Raw genomic sequence first — 25,228 nt, forward strand, 5'->3', positions numbered from 1 at the left:
AAGGAGATGGTTTTATATAAATTGATGATTTATATATAATCATGGAACTATACATGATGGTATAATGTTAACATATTCTTACATAAATATATCTATGCTTAACAAATTGCTAAAAATTTCAAAATACTGCGAATAAATGCACCCAAATTCATAGAAATAAAAATCACAAAGAATGAAAGTAAACTTATTACTTCAGACAAATATTATAATAAAAATCGCTAAATATCTGAGTAAACAAATTATTGTTACTGCTATAGCATAATATCGTTGTCTCTAAAACCTAATGCAACGTTATGCATAACCTAATGCAACGTTACCACATACACTAAAACAAATATTAAATAATTCGGCAAACCGAAGATTGAAATTAAATAAATTAAGAAATCGAGTAAACGAATGCGCGAAGAATTTTCTAACTGGTTTAACAGTTGAACGCGAATAATTTTCCATAGCGAAATAGCTCCGTAAATACCGAAAGCCCCGTGGCAGAGCGAATCCGCGGGATGATTGAAAAACGAACGATCCGCGAACGGGATTCGAGAAATCTCGAGAGTCTGTGCGAGCCGGGTGTAGAGGAGTATGACAAAAGACGATCCTATAAGGAGCTCCTGTAAGAGGAAGGTCCTCCCGGTGTTCGAGTTCGGCGAGTTCAGCGAGTTCAACAAGTGCGGCGAGAGTTCCGTGGTACATTCGGTACGCGGGCCGGTAACGCAGGCACAGAAAAATAAAAGATTTACAGGCCGGTACTCGACCGTATAATCGTTGGATTCGTCGTTAAAGCCGCCTCGTTAAAAATCCCTATCCACGGAGTAATAATATTAAGCATCGAATAATATTAAGCCTCGAATAACATTAAGCCGCGTTTGAATAATAATCGTCGTCGTCGTCATCGAAAATGTCTCGATCGAAACGACACGGCGCTCCATAACTCGGCGTTCGTTTTCAAACGCGTCGTTAATTATAGGATGCGCGCGAAGCATTTACAGCGCTCGCGGTGCAACAAGAAGCCGCCGTATGAATATTTTGATAGAGGCAATAATAAGTTCTTACGGCGGGGCGCGTAAAAATCTGTGTACTGTTAGCTGTTACTAGTATGTAAAATATTCGCGAAGTTTTGTTTGCTTTCGTTTCGTAATAGAATAATTTCGCTATCGGTTCCTGCGTTCTTCTAATTGGACATCGGCCGGAGTCCACTGTTTCGCATAAGAGACGGGTCATAATGTTTTAATGCTTCAATAAATCCGTGAAAAAATTGTTATATCAGAATCTAGAAATTATGATTGGAGTCGCCCGAGCCCGCCACTGTAGTACGAGCACGGCTCGAGAATAATTGTCCCGGCGTCCGGAATCTACGGGAATGAAAGTCGAGTCGAGATCGTTTGCATGATGCAGCAACAACCGGGCAATAAAAGTAGCATCCGATCGATTATGTTACGAAACCGATAACCAAAATAACGAATAGAAAGTGGTAAATAATAGTGTGTTGGCATTTACTCGTGTTTTAGGTAAACGATGCAACTCTCTCTGTTTCTCTTTATATTTCTCTCTCTGTTTCTCTTTCTCTCCTCTCTCTCTCGCTCTCCGCGGGATAACAAACACAGGCATCCCCGCGCATATTATCATCGCGGCCTCCATAAATACCGGCAATAAAAACTAATTATACCTGTTCCAAAGATAAGCCGCACATAAAACGCGTTACATCAGAACAAATTATCGTTACCGGCCCCGATGAGATTATTTCCGCCGCGAACAGAATGCAGTAAACATAATCGAGAGTTCTATTTAATCGTTTTATTAGGAATTCTAGTCGTTTCGTTCAATCGAAACCTCGCGCGCGGGCTCTTTAAAAAACTTTAACGGGCGTTTAACACTTTTTACGCTCGTTTTCGTCTTTCTTACGCTCGCCGATAACTTGTACGGTTTCGCGGTGTTGCATCGGTATCCGACGTTATTCCGTTTGAAATTATACCAACGGAGAGCCGACCTGTTGCGCGAAAATTTCGCGAGATCAAAAATTGATCTCGTACTCTTCCATATTCATGGCGCATTTTGGATTTTATACAATCCAGGCAAAATGTAGGACAGATTGAAACGTGTCAAGGACTGAAGGATACTGTTGCATCGAGAGCATGTCGGCAGCTATTCGAATGGAATAACTTTTAAAAATCCGATAAAATGGTTTTGAAGTTTTTTGGAGTATTTGATAGCTTGCTAGATAGTAAGTTAATTTTGCGGAAGTTGTGATTGGTTGAAATGATGACAAAATTAAAATATTATGCTTCTCAACTTTCCTTTTCAGTGACTCGACTTTACGTAGCAATTGCAATTATTATAAAAAATTTATTTATTTATTATTTAGTTCCATATCTCAAAAAACATCCGAGTAATTTCAGTCAATTTTTAAAAATTGATTCCGTTCGATAAAAGGAGCCAATCTTTCAATTTATACAGACTATATTATTTATACAAATCAGTTATTACAGCAATTGCAGTTACTACAATTTTTCTTTATTTATTATCTAGTAAACTAGTCAAACCTATATCTCAAAAAACATCAAAATAATTCCATTCAATTTTTAAAAATTCCGTTTGACAAAAGAATCCAACCTTGCAACTTACGCAAATTATATTATTAACAAAAATCCGTAGACAATTACAGATCCTTTTACAAAAATCATTGATCGACAACGTCTTCCGGTAATTTCAATAAACGTTACAGTGTTCCTAACATTGACGAAGACAGCCTTTGAAATAATTGAATGGGGAACGTCGGGCGAGGTCTCCACCAGTCTCACCCCATTAGCACAATTAAATCGGAACGAAAGCATCGCCGGGACAGGTGGTTCGGCAGCGAGTAGAAAGACAGATCGGCAGTGACTTCTAGAAACTGGACCACCTTCGACCGAGCCGGCTTGATTGCCCCGGCTTGAGACTCACGATCAACAGTTAATATTAGGTTAGGCATTAAGGACGAGTACATCGGACCTCTGGTCCCGGAATTACCGGCTCCGTCCTAATTGTACCAATGTAATGCACTACCGGGCGCCCGGACTATGCGCCGTGGATCACCTTTTGCATCCATTGAACTCTTATTTAAGGGGAGCGCGGCCGCCTAATAAGCGGAGCTGCCGATGATGCTAAAATGGGCGGTAGCGAGACGGGGGCTACGATTTACTGCGATGGTTTACGGCCGCGCCGAGTAAATATTTACAGACATCGTAAACACAACAACAGCAATTAGTTGATGTATTCATAAATTTCGTAGATCATTATTACGCTGCCCGGTGAAATATAACCGTGTCCTAATGATCGTAACGCGCGAGAGTCGAAGGAACTCCGTGACCCGGCCGTCCGCGTGGTTTCTGCGAAGTCATCAGACGGCCGGGCTGTCTCTCACACTCTATCTCTCACCCTTTCTCTTCACATGTTTGTATACATATGTATATATCTCGTCCTCTTTCTCTTTCTCTTTCTCTCTCTCTGGGTCTCACTTACTCTTTCTCTTCCGCAAAGCTGATGATGTTTCCGCGGAAAACAGACCGTCGAACAAGCAGCACGCGTTCTCGACGCGCGTTTAAAAAGCTATTAACCTCTAGCCTCGTAATGAGTTCTATCAAAATCAATTTACTTACAACGTTCCAGCCTCTAATTATAATTACAGTATTTTCGTAATTACAGCGCGCGTCAGCGTCGCAGCCGAAATCGTACGTACCTGACGAACGTGCGCGCACGTTGTGTCGATAACGCGTAACGAAGTTAAGGTGTAGACGTGGTACGAAACGGTGTGAAAACTGTGATAATTGTGAAACGGACTTCGCGTGTTTCGGTTTACGATCGACGCGTGTCCAACGACGCGTCCGCGGAGAACCGCGAGTTGCAATACGGCCAGGTCCAATAATTATAATGCAGTCGCTTTTACGGTTGCATTTTGCTCGAGATTTTTTGACGGAACCTCATGCGTCAAACCTCGACATAACGCAACGTTATGTCGTAAAGATGAAAGGACGGTCGTGTAATTAAGCGTAACAGCGTAATTTTTTATCGGGACGAGGGCAGGTAAGAAACGCTGCAAATGGAATCGCATCGTGAAACGCGTAATGCAAGACCGCGAAGTTAGTGGCGTTCGTGCGGCCGAACGCTATGAAATTCTTAATTAATTCAGACATGCCCGGCCGCTCCAAATAAATTCTTGGAAACCGAAAGTAAATTTTATTGTGCGCGCATGCGATCGAATGTATAGAGCTTGTTCCATTAGCCGGGGCGCATACCTACACGCCGCGGCCGATTTAGAATTTACTTTTTAACGAAACTGATACGGTTTCCACCGATCGTGCACGTTTTCCTCGATCCTCCCCACCACCCGATCGAGGAGCACACATGATTTTTCATTGGCCGTGCATTAAAGGAACGTGTACACGAAATTACCGCAATTACGATCGATACGCGCGTGATTCAATTCCAGTTCGATTTTAACGGAATTTGTCCGTGCAAAATGCTTTTTACGTTTTAGTCCGGTGCGAGCGGGCGAGATTTTATTGCTAATTTTCATCGAGACGGCGCGCGGGGGATAAAAAGTCCGTGGCAGAAATGCAAAGTAAATAGCAGCTTGCGTTGATACGCGTTTGGGATTTTATTTGTCGATAGACGTTTGTTGTCTGCAGAAGTTAACGTTGACAATTATGTTTCTAAAATTAATTACTTATTGTTTAGAAACTAAATATTCGAATTGGTGTTATTATTATAATTAGCCGACAATAGTTGATTATTGTGAAGAAAACATAAATATTAAAAATAGAATATCTAAAGCAAGCTAGTATATTTTCTTATTTTATTTTTAATATATAACAGCTATAATAATTGCAAGCTTTAGTAGTAACTGTTTCAATAGCAATTATATTACTTAGAGACATAAATATTGTTTTGTTCTTATTTTTACTATCGCTATTACCTTTTTTTTGTATTATTATTATACTGTACACCTAAAAATTATACATTTGTAAAAGGAAAGAATGCGCTAATAATTTCTCTTTTAAAGTAAATTAAAGCTGGCATCCGACATTGAAATACCTTTTTGTGCTATTTTAAAGAGAAAATGATCATTAGCATTCGGTATACACGGCACACACTGTTACTGTACACTTTTATGTGCACACAGGTAACACAGAATTACCGGTTATTAGTCGAACTCAGAATTTCGCGGTGCTACAGGAGTCCGTGTTTTTTCTCGCCGCGCGGCGGGCCGATTCTCGCGAATCGAATTTGACTGCGTTAACGACTTACGAGAAGCAGCGTCGATACTTTGAACTCGCGGTATGCCGTTCCCGAGTGAAATGAACATCCGCAAAATCGTCCGCTCGGCTTCTTCAGGGAACAACATTAAAAGAACGTTACGGCTCGCGTACGCGGCCAGCAACGTCCGACGCAACTCGAAGCCGATCCTCGCATCGCGTTCTTGCGTGTAGAGCGCATTACGCGCAACGATCGGATCGGAGGGATCATCGCCGGATCATAGAAAACGAACTGATTTAACTAAACCAACCCCGCTGCGTTCGCGGCACGATTTTTACAACTGAGAAATCCGTTGCGGCGAGTAAATGGAATGCTCTCCGTTCCGGTCATCGTCGACTGTAACGCATAGTTCCGCGTTCAACCCGTTTCTCTATCGAAGCGGAATCGCAATGATCTTTTCTGAATCACAAATAATTCGAGAATGATGACTCGAGATCTCCTAATTTATCGATATTTTTTAACAAGCGTTTAGAAGAAGAGAAACGAAGGCAAAACTTGTCCGGAGTTACTATAGTAAAAGATATTACAATTTGTTAATGCAGAGGATTTTCTCCGATCCGATAAAGGTATTCCGTCGTCGCAAGAATTGAAAATAGATAAGTTCGGACCGGCCATCCCTTTTAACTCGTTCAAAGTCTTAACCAATAACGGAATATTTAATTCTTGCGACTTCCTTGTTGGCGAAGACTTATTCCCTTCCCGATGAGCCATTATGAAGCTGTGACCCGATAAACCTATGACCTTATTGGAAACAGACGACAGCTTGGCAATATTGCGGACTTTCCTCAGGATTTCAAATTCGCGGCTCGACTTTCAACGATCGTTACCCTCCAAGTGGTCGAAGTCTGACTCCCGTCACCATTCGGGAACTCTAGATTTATCACTTGCCCCCTCTATAACGATCGAACATTTATGTGAATCGATAAGTCATAAATATCACAATTGGTCGTTCTAAAAATAAAATGAAGATCCTATTCGGCGCTCGCCATTGGCTGAGTCAGATGATTTATTTGGACCGTATATTGAGACAGTAGGGTAGTTGAGATGATTACTGTGGGGTGGATCAATTACTGTGCTGTTGATTTGTTTTTGAGGTTAATTGAATTCATATTTATCGAATGAGATATATTATAGTTTTTTATTGTTTCGTGTTGTTTATTTTTTAATAAACACGTTGTTTATTCTTTTATTTTTCTTGTACTGTGATGAGGAGGTTATTAATTTATTTCTTTTATTTTTTAGTGACAAAGTTCTGGAAGATTTGATCATTTTATTTTTTATTAAAAAACTTATTCTTTCATTTTCTTTACTTTTTAATGAAAAGTTATTTTTTCTTTTCTTTCCTATATTTTTTTATTAAAAGAATTCAGTATATCTAGTTTGGTAAATATATTCGATAGTTATCTAGTAATCAATTTGCTATCGCCACAGTTAAATTATTAAATAGTTTAATTACCACAGTTAAACCATTTTCCCTACTAAAATCTCTCCATATATTTCTATTAAATCAAAATACAGTGAAATTATTTTCCACAGTAAATGCCAACGTACAATGCCCTAAAACCTCACCAATATTTTACCTTCAATGATCCCAGCCAAGAAAGTCACGATCAACCGCGACACCTAGTTCCCTTGTAAACAAAATCGGCGCGCCATTTGACACATAAGCTCGAACCACCGCGGAGGTCGGCCGCTCGGCGGCAAGCGCTTCCACCGTGCCAGATAAGCGAGCCTCTCGACGAGCGCCATTATTCCGAGCCCGTCTCGCAGAAAAACCGCATTACTCGCGGGACGATCCAATAGTTGTGTGTCAGACTGTACTTTATATTCCGAAGCACCGTATATATTTTACGGTTGCCCTTCTGTTTACCGCCAGACATCCATAGGAAATCAATAGGCGACGCTTTAAAGGCTGCGAGAGGCGCGCCACGTTAATACACCCCAATTGCACCGCTGCGGCGGTAATGAAAATTCAGCGCGTTCGCCCCCTCGAAAGTGGGCGAAGAGAGGGGGAGCGGGATAAGTCGGTCGAAAGAGGCGAACGTAAACACGTCAGGTGGAAAAGATTAGGTTATACCGATTGGATGTGTCGGATACGGATGGGTGGAGGAGGAGGAGGAGGGACGCGATGTTGCACGTACACTTACACAAGAGTCGGCGGGATCCTCGCCGAGAAACCAATCTCCTTGGCATCCCCTGATGAGTATCAGACCGATTTCATTGTCGCCGAACGTAACGAAGCATCGCCGGAGATCAATTGCCCCGTGGCGCTCCTTTCGCCTAACTCGATTTCGTTTCTACGGCAATGATCGGCCCGGTCCGGCACGATATTATGTCATTTATCTTCGTCGCGTCTTCGGTAGCCGGCCGATGCCGGCGAAGAGCTCTTTATCTGTTTTTCCTATTCCGGTTACCCTCGTGCCGGGTGCCGCCGGTTGCCACGGATATACATGTCGGACCGACCTCCTGCCTTTTTCTCCACCCTCCTGCGCTCCGAAAACCCCGCCAGATCCTCTACCGGTCCTGGGCTCAGCTTCCAGTGCCGGCGAAAATTTCTTTGCCGCTGCGCCGGTCTATCACGAAATAATGATAAACAAGCCGCGACTTGATCTTATCGATTTGATAAGAGTTATGAATGTATAAGCGGAGGGCTTAGTATTGCCATCGAAACGTTCTCAGCGCTTTCACCATCAACCTGTAGACTTCATAAAGCATTCGCAGCTATTAAAGCAATCAAAGCCTCAACACCTTGAATTCAATAAAACCGAATCCAGAAAGTTAAATCATAGTCGATACCATCGTAACTCATTCGCGATAAAGACGAGTTTCGGTAACTACCCTAAAATGAATGGCCACGAAGCAGCAGCAGCACCTGTTACCAGGCGAGCGAAAGCTGCCGCTCGTAGTCTACGCTCGGAAATCTTTTGCATCCACGCGAGTCCCGTTTATCTGTGATCTACGACGAGACGATGATAACGGAATGGCGTGGCCAGAAATTGAAGTAGGAAATGGAGGTGCAACGACCCGCGTGTGAACGCGGTTTCGAAGAAGTCTCTCCTCCGCTTGCGATTTACTCGACACCGCGGTGCCGCGTAGTCGCGCCGCGCAAGATATTCAAAGCGATTATCGGTAGCAACAATTAACCGTTTCGGAACACGTCTAGGGCGTATTAACGATGAAAATAGCAGCGCCTAGTGATTTAACTAGGGAGATATAATGGAGTGCCTGCCGCAGGAATGCGAGGGATCGCTGCAGCGATCTCTCCTTGTGCGCGCGAAACTTTACAATGGTACAACAAAGTTTCTTTGCCTTTCGCGTACTAAACCGCCGCAGCTATAGTCCTCGCGAAATCCAAACGATGTTTTGCAAGCGAAAACGTTGGGATTCCGGAAGATCTTCGTAGAGCTCCGGGTAGAGAGAAAAGAGAGAGAGAGAGAGAGAGAACACCGCCGTTCCCCGTTTAGCACGCTTCGTTTTGCCTCGCAGGTAACTTACCTATATTAATACTTAATAGACACCGTAAATCCATCAGCATATAGATCGCGAATATATGCGGGCCGGTTATCTCTCGCGCATCAACGATACACTCTCTCTAGGCGCGCTATAAATCGATAAAAGTTATGCAGGTTTTGCACCTCGGAGTGTCGCCCACGGGTCCCTTTTCACTTTGTAATTTACCTTAATTTCGGCCGACGCGAAAGAAGAGGACGAGCGCCGCCGTTCCGTCCTTATCTTTATTACGTAGACACGGCTAATTTCTATGATATTCAATACAATATCCTCGTATTACGTTCCCCTATCAGATTAGCATAAATCTCTCCTGTTGATGCACGTCGCCGCGCATAATAATTAAGTGGGAGATTTTATTAGCCGACGGATTTATCTATGCTTTATATTAACTTACAAAGTATTTTATGATTGCCCGATATCTTACTTCATTTTATAAACTGCGCGCCGCGCGAGTTTAAAAATCCCTGCACTTTTCGATCGGGAGTTCACCGATACGTTGCATCCACCGTGCAGAGTTGCTCAACCCTGCTGGCGATAGGCAACTCTATTTATAGTACCACGGTCTAAAAATTAATATCGTAATATTTTCAAGAATCTGCTTTAAATTGTTTATACGGACGTATCATGTATATATGTATACATCTGTAACAATTACATGCATTTCAGTGCATTGTGATCATTTTTAGCTTATCTCTACTTGATCTGTTTTGCTTAGAATTAAACATTTTACATTTTTTTCTATAATCAAAATAAATAAGTAGAAATAAAAATAAAATGGGAATAAAATATTAGTGAATATTAAAAAATTAATAGAGATTTGACATAACACATCTCTTCGATTTTTATTCCTTTTTACATTCTCATTTTAATTATGGAAATAATGCAGAATCTCCGATTTTTAATAATACGAGCTCTCGAAGAAATTAGTACAGTAAATTCGTACGAATTATGGCAGCGGTTGAGAAACGCTGCCCTATAATACTTCACGGACATCACGGTTATCAAGACGATTAGTGCCGAAGTTGCCCGCGATCTTAGGTAGCGAGCCTTGAAAAAGTCGCGGGGGCCGCGCCCCATTACCTTTTACAATCGCGTTCTAAAAACCAACGAAAACAGGTATTGTTACTTACGCGATGGTGAATTTCATTTCTCGTATAGCTGCCCCACAAAATTCAAGTTTACGCGCGTAACCCAGCGGATTTCACTGTTTTTTTTTTCGTAGTTCCCCCGCGGTCTTCGCGGCGCTGTTCCACAAAATTGTTATTTACGTACGTATCTCGCAGATTTTACTTGCTTCATAGTTTTCTGGCAGACGAGACTCATTTGAACGTAGACTCGCGGCAAAAGTCTCCGTATATTTCACTGCTTCGCGCGAGATCCTAAAAGGCTGTGCGTCTCGTTTAATTATAATCACCGTGCCACGTTTATGTTCGTTCAAATAGGTGTGTTCAAAGTGGTGGAAAAATTGTGGCGACGAATCAACCAGGATTGTTATATTAATTAGAATACGTATACTGTTCGCAATTTCATTACTCGATTAAATTCGTTGAAATCGTGATTGTAAGCGCTTTAATTTTCGCTTGTCACAATGTCACATGTCTGACGTCACATATGTCATGTCACGTGTCTCGTGTCATACGTTCACAGAGAAGCTGTTTTTTAAAAAGATTAATTACTCAGAGATTTTAATAATGGAAGAGTGGCTCTTATCGTTCGCCGCCGAATCTTACGCGAAAGACGGTATCCAGGAAAAACTCGGCACATATTTTCTTTATCCGTCGTCGAAGGGATGAAAACACCATGCAGACGAGACTGCTAAGCAAGCCAGAACCACCATGAATGGGGCACGCATTGAATGGGGCTTCGCCATCATCTAGAAAATCGTGGATCTTTCTGCAATAAAATTATAGCTATTTTGTAACTGTATCGTGCATATTTAATTCGATAATTAATTTTTTCTATACTAACATTGTTACTACTTTCGATTCTATTCTTATTTCTTCCATTTAATCAGATATTTTATTCATGAAGAATATTGATTTATACTATATCATATTTTCTTATCATAATAATTAAATAAGTTAAATTTTTAATATGTTGTTACCAAGTTTATGAATGGGACAAAATTCTTTATATTAAACTTTGCCTATAATTTCTTTAAACCATAAGATATCTTCTTTCAGAAATTTCTATTAATTTTGCTCAGTTTTTATATATAATATAATTAGATACAAGATCATATCCCATTCATGAACACTCCTATTCTATTCAATACAACTGATAAATAGGGCAAAGTGTTCTGTTTAAAAAAATAAAATGAAGCAAGTAAACGCAAGAAAAATTAAACGACGATAAGTATTCTTATATTAAAATAATTGATCTTTCGAATGCTTAAAACTAGAATTAGATTATCTAGTCCCTTATCTTGTCTTAAATAAAAGTATACGTATCAGTGTTCTAATATCTATTAGCGCATCCACCCCTGGATCTTTATTACGTTCTCTGCGGCGACAAAAGACTCGCCACCCTGTAAAACTTGGTCGTAGCACTTGCATAACGATCCGCCTTATTTCGCGGTGAATCTGGCTTTCGCGGGGGTGTGCGGTACCGATCGTTGTACCACGGGGATGCAGCGAGAGGCAGCGGCGTGTCACAGGCACGGGGGGGATCGCTTCTTTACGGTGACAGTGGTTGCGGCGACGTTTCGCGTCATTTGCTGTGCGAACGACGCCGATCTAATCATTGCGGGTATTGTCAGTGCCGTGGGGTCCCCTTGAAATCCGTGGACTCGCCAGCGACTGTACGTCAATGAGCGCGCCATTAGGCGCCACTGTTCGTGGTCGACCAAGCATTCAGATGCGTGTCGCTCGCGGCCACGTAGATTGATGACAGAGATCCGCGATTGTCTCGATAACCGGCCCGCGCAATTCCTTGCAGAATTGTCGCGACTCCCACACACACGAGCCGGGGCCCCGTATATGAATTGCTCGGCCGTCGCGATCGTTCACTTCCGCGCGCGACTACTCCGTTCCCTTAAATAAACCGGTGAAAGTAATCGGTCGTGTCCCGGCGGCGGCTGCGGCAGTCGCGGCGTGCGCGTTCGAGCCCCGCGCCGCAGCGGTGTTCCCGCGAATGCGTTCATTTATTTAGCTCGATACGGCGAAGGCGCGCGCGACGCACGGGGCTTACTTGGATTTCCGCTGTCGTTTTCTTGATTGCGTTCCGCATTCATCCGCGCATAAGTGCGCCCCGGGACCGGCTTAGGGGCGCGTCTTATCGCGACGTACACGACCGTATATCTCGCCGCGATAATTCAATAACGCGGGGAGTGGCTCCCGGATTGAACTTTGACAAAGTGTCCGCCTGAACGCGTTACAACCGTGCGAATCTACGCGCGCCGGATAGATACATGACCCGTCCTCTTATCGCGCGCGCGCCGCTGTTTCTCGATCTCTGCCCGTTGAAACCAATTCGTCTTAGGTGCGACCGTGCCAATCACGGCGTCGTTATCCGAACGGTCCCACTTCCTTATTGGTATAACAGTTTGAAGACATTGGTGTCAATTGGAAAACAACCTTCGCTTGGAAATCGTACAGACGACTGATTGGAAAGGTCGCGGTCATTTAATGGTGACGGCCATTTTTGTTGGAGAACGCGTTGACTTTTGAGAATAGCTTCGACGGTAAATTTAACATGAGAATAACAAGAATGAATTTATTTAGATCTTTAGTATTTGGAAAGATTATTATGGATTATTAAATACAATTAAGATTATTAAAGATTGTAGTATTTATTCTCTTATTTATTATTGAAATAAAAGTGTTAAATTGTAATATATAAACTCTAATATTTATATACATTATTTAAAATATTGAGTACCGTTCGCGATTAATAAAATGAATAAAATAAAAATAGAAGCTGAAATTTAAAGTTGAACAACTGCAAGCTCCGCCAATATTATTATATAATTATTGAAAATATTAGATACCTTTCGCGATTAATAAAATAAATTCGATAAATATTATTTAATATCAATTTTACCAAAATATAAAAATGTTAATACTTGATTCACACGGGTCTTGATACAAGCAATCCTTTAATACCGCGATTGTCAAAGTTCCCTCTTCACTAAACCTGACAGGAATCATTTACCATGGATACCAATTAGCCGGGGTATTCAAGGGGCGCCTTCATCTATATCATAATGGACAACTTGATTAACCGAGGAGGTATTTAATCGAAGCATCGCCCTCGTAATCTCCGCGCGATAAACGATCAGGTACAATAAGCAACACCGTAAAGATAGCTTTCATTTCGCGGACGGGCCGAGAGAGAGAGAGAGAGAGAGCCCGTGTTCTGCATTATCCGACACGGATCCGTGACGATTAGGAATGATTGTTTTAATTATCCCCGGTCTCTCGAACGGATAAACAAGGTGCACTTACGCGACAGAATGAGCGACGCTGATTCACCAAAGCTTTTCTTTTCTTAAGTGATCACCGTCCGACGGCCGTCCTTTCTCGTTAAAATCCACCGGGCTCCTTATAATCTATAGTCCGGAGGTGTGAGACTCTAAATCTACCGTGATTCTTCTCACGGGTTTTACGCGGCGCCTTCTTTCTCGCCTTCGTCCGATCCGGGCGCCGAGCTTTGGATAGAAACAATACGCCTGAATTCGTTTCCCTTTTGTTACGGCTGGACTGTGCGGATCTTATGCACTTCGAACGGTAATAATATTAAAAGAATTTTCGGACGTCGATGAGTCGATGTTAATCTGTTGGAATTGTTAAAGAATTAAATGGCTTTGTATTTAGCTTTTATTTTTTGCGATTGGTGCAGACAATTTTGCATGAAAAATCTAGTTATTACGGAGATTATTTGAGACGTTTATTTTGGAACTAAGTCTATTTTTTAGGATTATCGAGTTAGCTGTATTTATTTATTTATATTTTTAAGATATATATTAATTTTATTTTAGTAAAGCCTGTATAACGCAGTAATATTTTTAATTTATTAAAATACAAAATTCTTATATATCTTAATTTTAAAATAAATGCACTTGGGCTATTTTTAAAAGCAGCGACTCACTTAATAAAAGCTAAAATAGAAGAATAATAATCTCCTTTCTGCGCCGAGACTGAAACAAAATAGTCTTTTCATTGTAAATTCTTTATTCTGTAATTATCAGAACTATAAAGACTGCATTTTAAAAAATGAACGAATGAAATGATCAAACACATGAAATTCACAGACAAGGTTCAAGAACCTCACAAAGTCGTCGCAACGATAACACCCGATCAAAACCCCGCCGACCACGGTTTCTTCCGCGCAGAATGTTAATTGATCATCGCGGTTTTCGTCCGGTGATTTTCAACGCTCGGAAATCCGCGGGTGCTCGCCAATTGGACGGTGTTACGAGCGCGAAGAATACGGGGTCTTGTTGGTCAGAGCGATACAGTCTGGCGTCGGTACGAAAAAGATTGATCTGTCGAGAGGGAGGGGGCGGCTTTCCCGAACAATAATACATCCAGTGTACACACAATATCCTATCAGGGATGTGTACACACGTTTCACACACATTTGCCCACGCCGGGAAGGACAAATACCGGGCGGGCGGAGTGTCGAAAGAAGGAATCGTCTGCGGTAGAGCCGATAAATATCGTGTTAGAAAAAGATCCTCGAACCGCGGAGGATACGTGTACTCGCTGGACGGAGGGACGGAGGAGGAGGAGGAGGGGGATGCCGGTGCTGCGGATAATTAGATGAGCAGAACCGCTGGAAATCTGGATAAAATGTTGACGAAACTTCGATCGCCGCGGCGCCGGGTACAAAGCAAACAGTTCAAGCGATAAATGAGTGGGAAAAGGGAGCGCGCCATCGGCCGAAGGCTGGTCTGGCTGCATAGACGAGAACGACGACGACGACGACGACGACGTGGAGGACGACGACGAGTGACCGACATGCCGGCGAGTACGTAAACTTTGTTTCTGACAAAAAGCCGGGTTTATATAGGATGGAACAACAACAGGGGTGGAGAAAAAGTATTCAGCGGGAACGCGCGTCGCGACGACCGCCCGTCGAGAACGACGACCGCTGTCGCCGCCACAGGCATCGCTACCAACCATGACAACGACCATATTTTTCAAAGTGTCCCGCCTCGTATCCGGGGGATACCTTCGCGAGCAACCGACTACCTACGCGCGGCTCCCGGTGTATATTGCGACGGTGATAAAGGAGACCTATCCGTTTTTGCCAAAGGAGCCTGGAAATAAGCTTTTTCGAACGGTATTTCCCCGACCGTTACTTTTCCCGCGTTCCCTCCTGCCTACTCTCTCCCTCTCTCTTTCTCTCTTTCTCTCTCCCTTCCCTCCCTCTTTGTTTCGCTTTTCCTTTCGTTGCGTCGCGACGCGTCCTATTCACCGCATCGCTTTTTTTCCCACCACCGATAACAACAACGTGATGGGATTTAAGGTGAGAACGGTGTGCCGAGTGGAAAGACGAACTCGTCGAGCCGATTTTTGGAACGTTTAATTGCTCTAGAGATATATCCTGGATATCTGTGGGGTCGTCTGTGAGGTCCTTGATTTTATAAGTGGTGTATCAGGCACGGTTCGCATTGGTTTTAACGAAATTTGACAGATTGGTATATTCATCCTAATAAACACTAGACGTCTTGAAGTCGTCTAATTTATATCAATTTTTTGTCTGAATATCTCGAGCCCTAAAGTGGACTTTTCTAAGACGTATTATTTCAGACGACTCTGATACGTCTTATTTCAGACGTCGAAGGAATGTCCAAAACGGCATCGTCAAGACGTCTTAAAAAGGACGCGACTTGTCGGAAAGATCCAGTCCCGACGCAAAACAAAGAGTCCGCCATGAAGCACAGCTCGCGGAAGGGTTTCATCGGGCGTGCATCTATTTATCAAAGCGAGCGATCACGTATGCGCATAGCTAACAATACGCCTGGACTCTGCGAGGATTCTTCGTCTTTCTACAAATGGGAAGAGGACCGTGTGTCGAAACGATAAGGGTCCGGCCATATTAAAAGCAATTTTAGATGCGCCCGTCGAGAACCGTCTCCAATAGAAAGACTTGATCCTTTACGAGTAGACGGGGGAGAGGGGGGGATAGAGGGCAAGCACCGCATAAACTTTTTAATCATATTTTTATGAATCTAATTTTTCTTTAGCACATCGTTCGCCCGCCGGTTGTACTTGACCTTTATAGTATTCGAAAATATACAGCTGGTTTATGCGCGTTTCGTCGGCGTGTGCGCGCGCGCGCGCTCGCGCGATCCTCTCCGCGAAGTTTTACTCCGGGACTCTCTCGAAAGGTACGTCATTCCAGCGCGTTTGTCCTCGCGCTGGAACACCCTTTTACGATTCCACGGAACCCTGTGAATCACCCACGGGAATTCAGGTTTTATAGACCTTTTGCTACACAAGCGGGAGCCGCTTGGACCAGAAAATTACGTGCCGGCTCCCCCTCTGTGTGTGTGTGTGTGTGTATGTGTGTTTCGACATTCAAATGGAATCTTTAGCGGAAACGATTCGGCAGGCCCGTCTCTGCAGATGCCCGCATAACCCGCGCGGCGCCCCGGTCACCATTAATTCTTTGATACCTCCTTTCATTCATGGGAGTAATCGTTCCTGAACTTCGCGCGCCCCGCGATACCGCGGTTAACCCTCCACCACCCCCCGTTTTTATAGCGCCGCGCCAAAGAAATGCAAAACTTGCTCGGAGACCGCTCGAGTTTTGCGGAACAACCGATTTGGATTTTATAAGCTACTCCGCGAAATTAATGAAACGCCTGTGCTGGTTTTAGAGGCGGAAAATCTGTGCTTTCGCGCCCTTGAACTCAATTTTCTTTTTTAATGATCCTGTTTTTATCGCGAAACTGGAGCCGCGGCACTTCGGTTACTGCGAATTCAAACGTCGAGTTCAAGTTTTTCTCAAACTCGTTTCGACGCGATGTTAAAGAGGGATATCGCCTCTTTACAATTACTGTTTTATAACAATTGTATTTCTTTATTATTGTCGAAATTATTATCTTTGGCATTTAGTTATTAGATGACTGCATATGGAAGAATTTATGTACACAGGCTGTTACTAAAAGATTGTTTAAATTTATCCAAAAAGTTATTAAATGTTGTACAATGTATACACTTTTAAGATAATTGTCTAAGAAAGTTCGATTAGTATTTAACAGTATTTTTATTTCATTATTATTACACTGTAATATATTTTATTTTTAAAGACAAAATGGTTTCCCTCTTTAGAATAATTTTCATTTTAGTTTTCTTTGTATAATTTTATACGATTCTTGTGACTTTTATAATAGTTACAATTTTAGCAGTTTTTTAATTATAAATAGATTTGATAACGAAAGAATGATTTAAAATGCAATATAATAATTTTTAGTGATGCCTCGGAGCGTAAAGAATTAATTAACTATATCAACCGTCGAGAAATAATTACACAGTGAACATGAAATACAAAAAATCATTATCATAAAAAATTATTAAAAGACACCCTTGAACCCTTTGTAAAAATATGTTTGAATAAAAGTGATTGCAAAGTGTCTTTTGACATGTCCGCTGAAAGTATAAATAAAACTACTAAAAATTGTATTCTCCTCAGCTATTTACGTCCGACTCGAATCGCGGCGCCGATTCGTCGAGAATCAAAGACGCCCGATTAATCTGTTGCACGGTTATGTTGCAGGGCGGTGGTGACGGCGGTGTCCTGGCATCCTCAAGGCACCTATCTGGCATCGGTGGACCGGGCAAAAACGGTGACGGTGTGGGGCGATCATGTTTGATAGGACCGGTGATCCCGAAGCCGACGATTGTTTCACGCACGGAGGTCGACGCGTTCTTTTGTGCCGGGGCGGACGTTTACCGAACCGAGTAAAATAAAATAGAAGCACGGGAGCGGCGGTTTGTCCGCGTGGCGTCGGCGCCACAAAGGGACACGGCCGCGTCGCAGGATAATGAAAATCAGCGCGTCCGTGGATGCGACCGGTTCGCGGAAGACACCGTTTCCCCGAGGATTTCGAAAAACAACAGCGGATCCTGTTGTACGTAAAACTGCACCCGATCGTTTCCCTTCCCCTCCCCTCCCCCCGAACGCTGTCAAGATTTCTTTCCCACCCCGCGCGCGTCACGGGGAATTCGACAACACCTGTCGTAGTGTTACCCTTCTATTTCAATTTTGTTTTTCGCTTTTTTTTTTATTTCTGTTCTCTTTTTTTTTTTGTTCCGAGATTCACTAGACACGTTCGTTCTACTTGCAAGAGACCGTTCCGCCGCGTTTTCAATCGTCTGTGCCGGGGAGAACCCGATCGCGTCCCCTGTTGCCGCGTGAAAAACACGAAACGCTTTCGGCACACCCCGCCGTTTCGTTCGGTTTGTCAAACGCACCTACCCCCTCCGTTTTCTCTCTTTTACATATTCCTGTCAATCCTCGCGTGCTGTTCCAGTTGCGACCGTTGCAGTTCTAGTCTCGGCGTTAAACTGGCTCTCGGAAACGAAATCAAACGCAACCGGGGCGTTCCGTGTCCGAGCTTCGCGCGAAGGTCCACGGTGCGCGGATTGTCTGAGAAAACGTTTCGCGCGCGCGTCGATTAACTTTTCCGGCAAACTTTTCAACAAACGTTTCCGCTATTCTTTATCGGAAAAAATCATGGAACGCCGCGGGAGAATGGTTGAATTTCAGCGTTTTAAACACCCAACGGTGTTGTCAATCGACTGGAAGTCGTCAATTAGATCGAGTCCGCTGCTCCAAATTTAACCACGCTCTCCTCCACAGCTGGGAAAACACTTTGATATACTCTCGAAAAAACTATTAATAAAATTACCTCTATCTCCCAGCTCGTTTCCATGAAATTTTCTTTTAAACTATGCGAACACCGCGATTTTCACTTTTTAACGGAGCGGGCGATGAAACAACGGGTTTCGTGTTATTGTTGCTTGGACACGGGATGCTCCAACGTACGGGAAGCATTACTAGGTTGTAATATATGCAACTTGTTGATACTAGACTAATTCTTATATTTGTACGATGAAGAAGCGTAGAGATAAAAAGCTAAGGTTTCAGGATCGAACGAATCCGAACAGTGCAAGAGGGATCAAACGCATTTGTACTCGTTGTTCGAAGTTGTCCTTCCTCCGCGGTTTGGTTACGCGTTCGCAACGAATCGTCATTCGATCGCGCACAATAATTCTCCGGATTTCTCTCGCAGCCACCGTTTGCTTTCCAAAATGTACGCAGCAACCGCGATGTCGAGTCTACACGCTCGTCGCATGTCTACACGCTCGTCGCGAGTCTGACAAGCTCGTCGTCTGACATTGCGTAGCAAGTGGATGTACCTCATCGCTAAGCGACGAGCCACGATAAACGTAATAGCGACACCGTGTGAACTGCATTGCGCGCGAGATTCGTTTGGTTCAGCGTGTGTCGATATCGAGTGACGTGTGCCACATTGTGCCGAACGTAATTTTCGTCCGTACGGTGACGTACGCAATAATCGGCCCGCTCAGTATGGACTGTTCCGTGTTAGGCAATCATCAGTGTTCGCTACACTGCCAGTGTTTGTTATCAACTCGGAGCGAACCGGTTCGTACAAAGTGTCAAGCTCCTCCATGCAAATCCCGTTCGAAGACACCTGGATAGTAATACTCATTCAGAAAAATCAAATTTGTAAACGGAGGTTGTTCCTGGAACGACCCTGCGACACTTTTAAATTGTCTGCGATTGTGTCAATAAGTATTAACCCTTTGCAGTCGAAGCCATTTTAAGCCTAGATTCAAAATAGCTATTTTGACCAGCTTTGTTCCCATTTCATATGACTTACTGCAATTTATGAGTATTACTGTTACGCTTTTAACAGTCTTTTAAGTAGAAGGTTCTTTGATATTGTGTAAATTACTTTGCAAGCGATGTAACAATTTTCATTGGCACTTCAGAGGCGCCTTTCGAGTACAAAATGGTTAAAGCATTGAGGTTCTTCTTGTTAATTCATATTTTATATTTTGAAAATAATAGCTAATATTTTGATGATTGAAATTTTATTTCGTATCGCTCGCAACCTCACAATGTTAAAGTAATGTAAAAATGATAGAAAGCGGTCGTTCTAATTCAAATTCAATTTTTCAAAAATAATAGCTGATATTTTGGTGATCGAAATTTGATTTCGTGTCGCTCAAAATCCCACGATGTTAAAGTAATGTTGAAATATATAATGTGGACGTTCTAATTCATATTTCATATTTCGAAAATAATAGTTAATATTTTCACGATCGAGATTTTATTTCGTGTCGCTTGCAACTTCATAATATTAAAGTAATGTCGAAAAATAAAAAGGGGTCGTTCTGATTCATATTTTATATTTCGAAAATAACAGCTACTATTTTGATGACATTTTATTTCGTGTCGCTTGCAACCCCGTGTTAAGGTTATGTCGAAATATAGAAAGGGGTCGTTCCAGGGTTAAAATGTAAATCGCCGGTTCCAATGAAATTGTCCTATCCGCGTCGCGAGTCGAAGCACTGGATGCCTCTGCTTCCCTCTCAAACGCGGCTGCAGTTCAAGGGAATTTGACTTTCCCTCGTACTTTCTTTCTGTTTCATCAAGAGTCATAAACTTGATACTCGGCGCTGCTGTCGGGCGAACGGCGCAAACAATCGGAGCGCAGGAACACACGTTCAACTTACTTTCATCGTTCACGGGGCTCCCGCCGCTTCGGTTTCAGTCGCGACTCCGTTACGTCGCGAAATTAATTTGCTCTTATTACAATGCCGAGCGACGCGGCGTTATCAAGAGACTTTGGCAGGATATAGTAAATGGAAAAGTGGAGACGTGTGTTTTCTAAAGAACGCTGAAAATTCAAACGTTCCGAGCGTAAAATATTTTTGACAGTAAACCTACCATTTTTGATTTTATAATTGTTAAAGTCATAAAATAAAATCAAATATTTCTTTACTGAAGCATGAATGATATAAATTCTTAAATAATTTTCTATCTTGTAATTCTAATAATTTTTGTTAGTCGCCGTTAGACCTCGGTAGGTTTAATGTCAAAGAAAATGAGGGAAAGTCCGAAATTCTGCGATTTACATCGCCGTGGTATAACAATACGAAAAATTACGCTCCGCTAAACAGGATATTTAGATTTCGTCCAGTTTTCCCGTTTGTTCTCGATAATCGAATCACCGGCCCCTCGTTGTCAGGTTGAGATTTTGTACGCGCCGTTTCCCCGTTGTTCGTCGTCGATTCACGAACGACGATGCGTATACACTGTGTTCCGCGGCTTACGTTGAACATTGTAATCGAATACTCTTTCTCGAACCGTACCTCTTCGCGTGACGATAGTATTCCCGCTTAACTAGTTTACCACCGTTACAGCACAATAATAACGAGCGACCGTTAAATCTCTCGGCGTCTAGTGGTAAGACCGAAGGGTTCTAAAAAAAGACCGTAACCGCGCGCTGTCACGCGGCGCGGTAACGAAAAAAATACTAGAGCAAACGCGAAATGCCAATTTATATAGCTTTTCATATTTTTGATACGTACTTTTGTTAATTCGGATACTTTGCACGCATTCACGATAATACCGGTATAATAACGTAATATAATATATAGGAGTGCATCGCGAACTGTCGGCGACGGATTTCGTTCGGTTTTCGGTCGACTCCCGCCGCCGTCGGTCTCTCGCGTTTCGAGCAAACTGGTCCGAACTTTTCGTCTACCCGCGAAGTTCGTTGATCGTTCACTGGGAAACTATGTGTACGGCGAAAGGAAGTAATCCGTTGGTGTAACTCTCTCAGTTCTAAGCTGCATGTGGTAATGGTGTACGTGTGTACAGAATCGTCGTGATTAACATTTGTTTATCGTAGGGTGGAGCGAATAACGCCGCAAACAATGATATTGTTAATGTATAAGTTCTACTATTTTTTTTTTGTAAGTTGTAACGGTTGCACTCGAAGACGGGATCTGAGATCGATTCGGTACGCTCGAATTCCATCGGTTCTCGGCGACCGTTCGCTAGGCGACAATTTCTTCTTCTTTTTTTCTCTCTTTTCTACGACGTGTCCGACGTTTCCACGAGCCATGATATCGGCGCGATCTCGCGCGACGATGCAACCGTACAATCTTTAATTAATATTCGTTGGGTTTACGTTTCTTATTTCGTTGGTGTACGTCGTTGTTCTACGCGCAAGAAATCGATTAGATTATCTCGTTTGCATCCAATTTACGTAATTACTTTGCCATTGTGCACGTGGCACAATTATAACCTTGCATTCTTATTGTATCCTTGGTATTCATTTCAGCAGGAACGTTGTATACACTGTTCGCACATGTAAATATGTATTAAACGTTTCCTTCTTGTATTTTTTAAAAGAGCCGCCTGTTGTTTTCTTCATTGATCGTTAACCCCTGTCCAACGTCAACAGGAATCCCGGATGGCTCTACCAATCGTCGTTGGTTAACATTCAACGTGTAAGTAATTAAAATGCAGAGAACGACGCACGGTGGTCCGGATTAGCGGAAGGTGTGACATTTTACCATAAAATGAACTTTCACATTCATAATATTATTATTATTAATATTATTTATTATTAATTATTTTATTATTATTAATTTAGAAAATCCGTGATTTGTTGCAGGTAATATCATCAGTTCTTAAAATAGACACAGACGAATTTCAACAATAGACACAAGATACAGCCAAATATTATGTACAAAATTATGGCTGATATTATATGCCACCTTCCGCACATAAATTATTAATTCACGGAGCAGATATTATTCAACACGCATTAGTACCAATAAGACAACTTTCTGAGGGATCTCTTGAAGCACGGCATAAAGATATTAAACAAATTAGAACACGAAACATCGGAAAATATTCCAGGATAAAAACAAACAGAGATATATAGTTAGATTTAATAATTAAATGGTAAGAAATATAATACTAACAGTTATAATTATAATTACAATACTAATAACGATAATAATAATAATAATAATAACAGTAATAAAATTAATGTATTATTTCTTAATTAATCCTTAATCTGACATTGTTTCATTGATCAATCCAAGTTTCGCTTTTATACCTTTTACGAATGACGAGTTATGGCACACCTTACGTCAATTCCGGACCACTGTGCGACGTCGCATCGAGGCTCGCCGATGTGGCCGAATTATCCTCGATGAGCTTCTAATGAACGGCACGCCTCCCGCCGTACATTTCGCGGCCGCGTTTTTAATCCGGCGCCGCGGCTCCCGCTCGGTCGAAAGTTTCGCTCGAAAATTCCCGTGATCCAATTATTTCGCCCAGCCTTTTGCTTTAATGGAAATACGAGACACGCGGAAACCTAGAAACATCCTACGCGTGTTTCCCATTTTTACGTGGGAGGAGGGAGGGGGTCTTCCTTTTCCAACCTGGCATTGTTGCCGGCCAGGTAAAAAAGTTTCTTTGTTGCGGCCGAAGGACACGCGCTTCCACAGAACAGGTTGTTATTCGAAGATTTTTCTGGGCAAGTTTGCAAAGATCTGAGAACGCCGCGGCCCCCCCGTCTCTCTTAAAAATCCCGAATACACCATCCCCGTTCCGAGAATGTCTCGATTCACCATGAAGCGAAAGGCTGTTTCATAGCAAAGAAACAAACCACCGGCTGTACTTTATCTTTTGTTCCTCCTTCTACCTCCTACCTCCTCCTCCCCCCCCCCCCCCTTCTTTCCGCCGGTTTTCAAAGCAAACAAACAAACATTCTAAATAAGTCATCCTCTAAAATCGACATTTCCCTCTGCCCGTTTCCTGCCTCGCGAATATTCTTTACAACCGCGAACGTTTCGAGTCGTGTTCCCGCTGCGCCGTACACCGCCGGCGTCGTCGCGATGAAAAAAACCTCGCCGCAGAAATACATTCGTGGAAACGCCGAGTCGTCGCTAAATTAGATTTATTAAACAAAGTACAATCGATTCTGTTCTCGGAGGAGAACGTTTTTATATTGATTTAAACATCCGACATTTCATGTGCATCAACCTAATGCTTACAAAAACGTGACATATTTCTTCAAAGATTTTTGAAATCTAGAAAATGTCCATTAATGAAAACAATTGTCCTCGAAATTGAAATCAAACAATTCGTTTAAACCGTGCCGAATCGAATAAAGTCGCTCCAAAAGGAAATCAAATTGATTTTTCCTAGCCGTGATAAATGGAAACCGTGTACAAAAATACCACGGTTGGAAAATCGAGTGAACAATCGATTGTTTAAATTCAGTCGACTCGTTACAATCGCGGAGTCATAGTTCAAAGTTGCCCTCGCTAACCTAATAATCGCCGCCCGCGACAAGATTGTTTAGTCGAACACGAATTTGATCGACGGCGCACAATTGGCCGATTGTTCGCCGTTTCCGTGATTTCGCCGCTAAAAAAACGTATTCGACGGCGGACACGTAGAACCGGCACGGATCTATTAAACAATCTACATTAGAACGAAGCGCGCCGATGAACCGTTCCGCAGCTATCGCCATAACGATCTCGCGATTACATACGACACTCGAAAACATATTCAGCCGTGTCCCATTGTTTCGCTCGCCATTAACAACGCCGGCTTGTGTACGCGCAACAACAATCGGCCCCCCTCTACCTCCCTGCCGTCGCACGGCATCTGATTGGCCGGTTGACACGGAACAGTTTTATTTGCAGGAAAAATCAATTCCGTACGGTTGACGTCTCGCGATTCTACCAGTTCGCAGCCACGCCAAACAAGACGCCTTGTTTATACTGTTGCGTCGGCTGCGCCGGCTCGCGCATTTGCACGTACACTTTCGACTATTTAACTTCGATACTAACACCTTCTCGAGACGGTGCCCGCGCCGCTGATTACCTCTACTTACATTAATGCGCAAGGTAAAGAACCCACGGAGAGGATTCGAACTCGAATGTTCGTCTGCTTTCGGTCCTTTCGGCGATATTGGAATCCGTCAAAATGAAATTATTCCACGGGGCACGGTATCCCATACCTTATGGGATTTTACGTGATAGGTAACATTATTGTTTAATCCTCAAGGCGTTGAATAACGATATATCGTTATATATTGTTGGCTACTCTTCAGAAAATACTGTTTTCTTAAAATTTTCACTGAATAACAATTTCATTTCTCATTTCGCCTCAATTTTTGTATTATACTCCTTTCTCGATGAATAAAATAGATTAAATAAATATTGTGTTATACTAACATTACTAAAATATAAAAATGTATATAGCCGAATGATCGAAAAGTAGAGTCTTAAAAAGCATGTGATATTTTCAGAACCATTAACAAGTATAAAACGAAGACTTCTAGCATCTCATCCCCTCAAATTACAAAAATCAGACAGAAAATAATCAGTTGCCAGATTCATACCAGCTACAA

At 42.5% G+C, this 25,228-nt stretch overlaps 1 protein-coding gene across 1 annotated transcript in view; it reads left to right on the plus strand.

The window, feature by feature from the left end:
- Nucleotides 1–19,106, plus strand: part of LOC144468959 (autophagy-related protein 16-1-like) — a 324,973-nt gene extending 305,867 nt beyond the window's left edge. The window contains exon 6 of the mRNA XM_078178785.1: nt 17,527–19,106. Coding sequence (XP_078034911.1) covers nt 17,527–17,623 — 97 coding nt within the window. The 3' untranslated portion in view covers nt 17,624–19,106. The remainder of the gene's footprint in view (nt 1–17,526) is intronic.
- Nucleotides 19,107–25,228: the final 6,122 nt, after the last annotated feature.

The sequence above is a fragment of the Augochlora pura genome, chromosome 4 (assembly GCF_028453695.1).
Source record: "Augochlora pura isolate Apur16 chromosome 4, APUR_v2.2.1, whole genome shotgun sequence".
In the NCBI taxonomy this organism is placed as follows: domain Eukaryota; kingdom Metazoa; phylum Arthropoda; class Insecta; order Hymenoptera; family Halictidae; genus Augochlora; species Augochlora pura.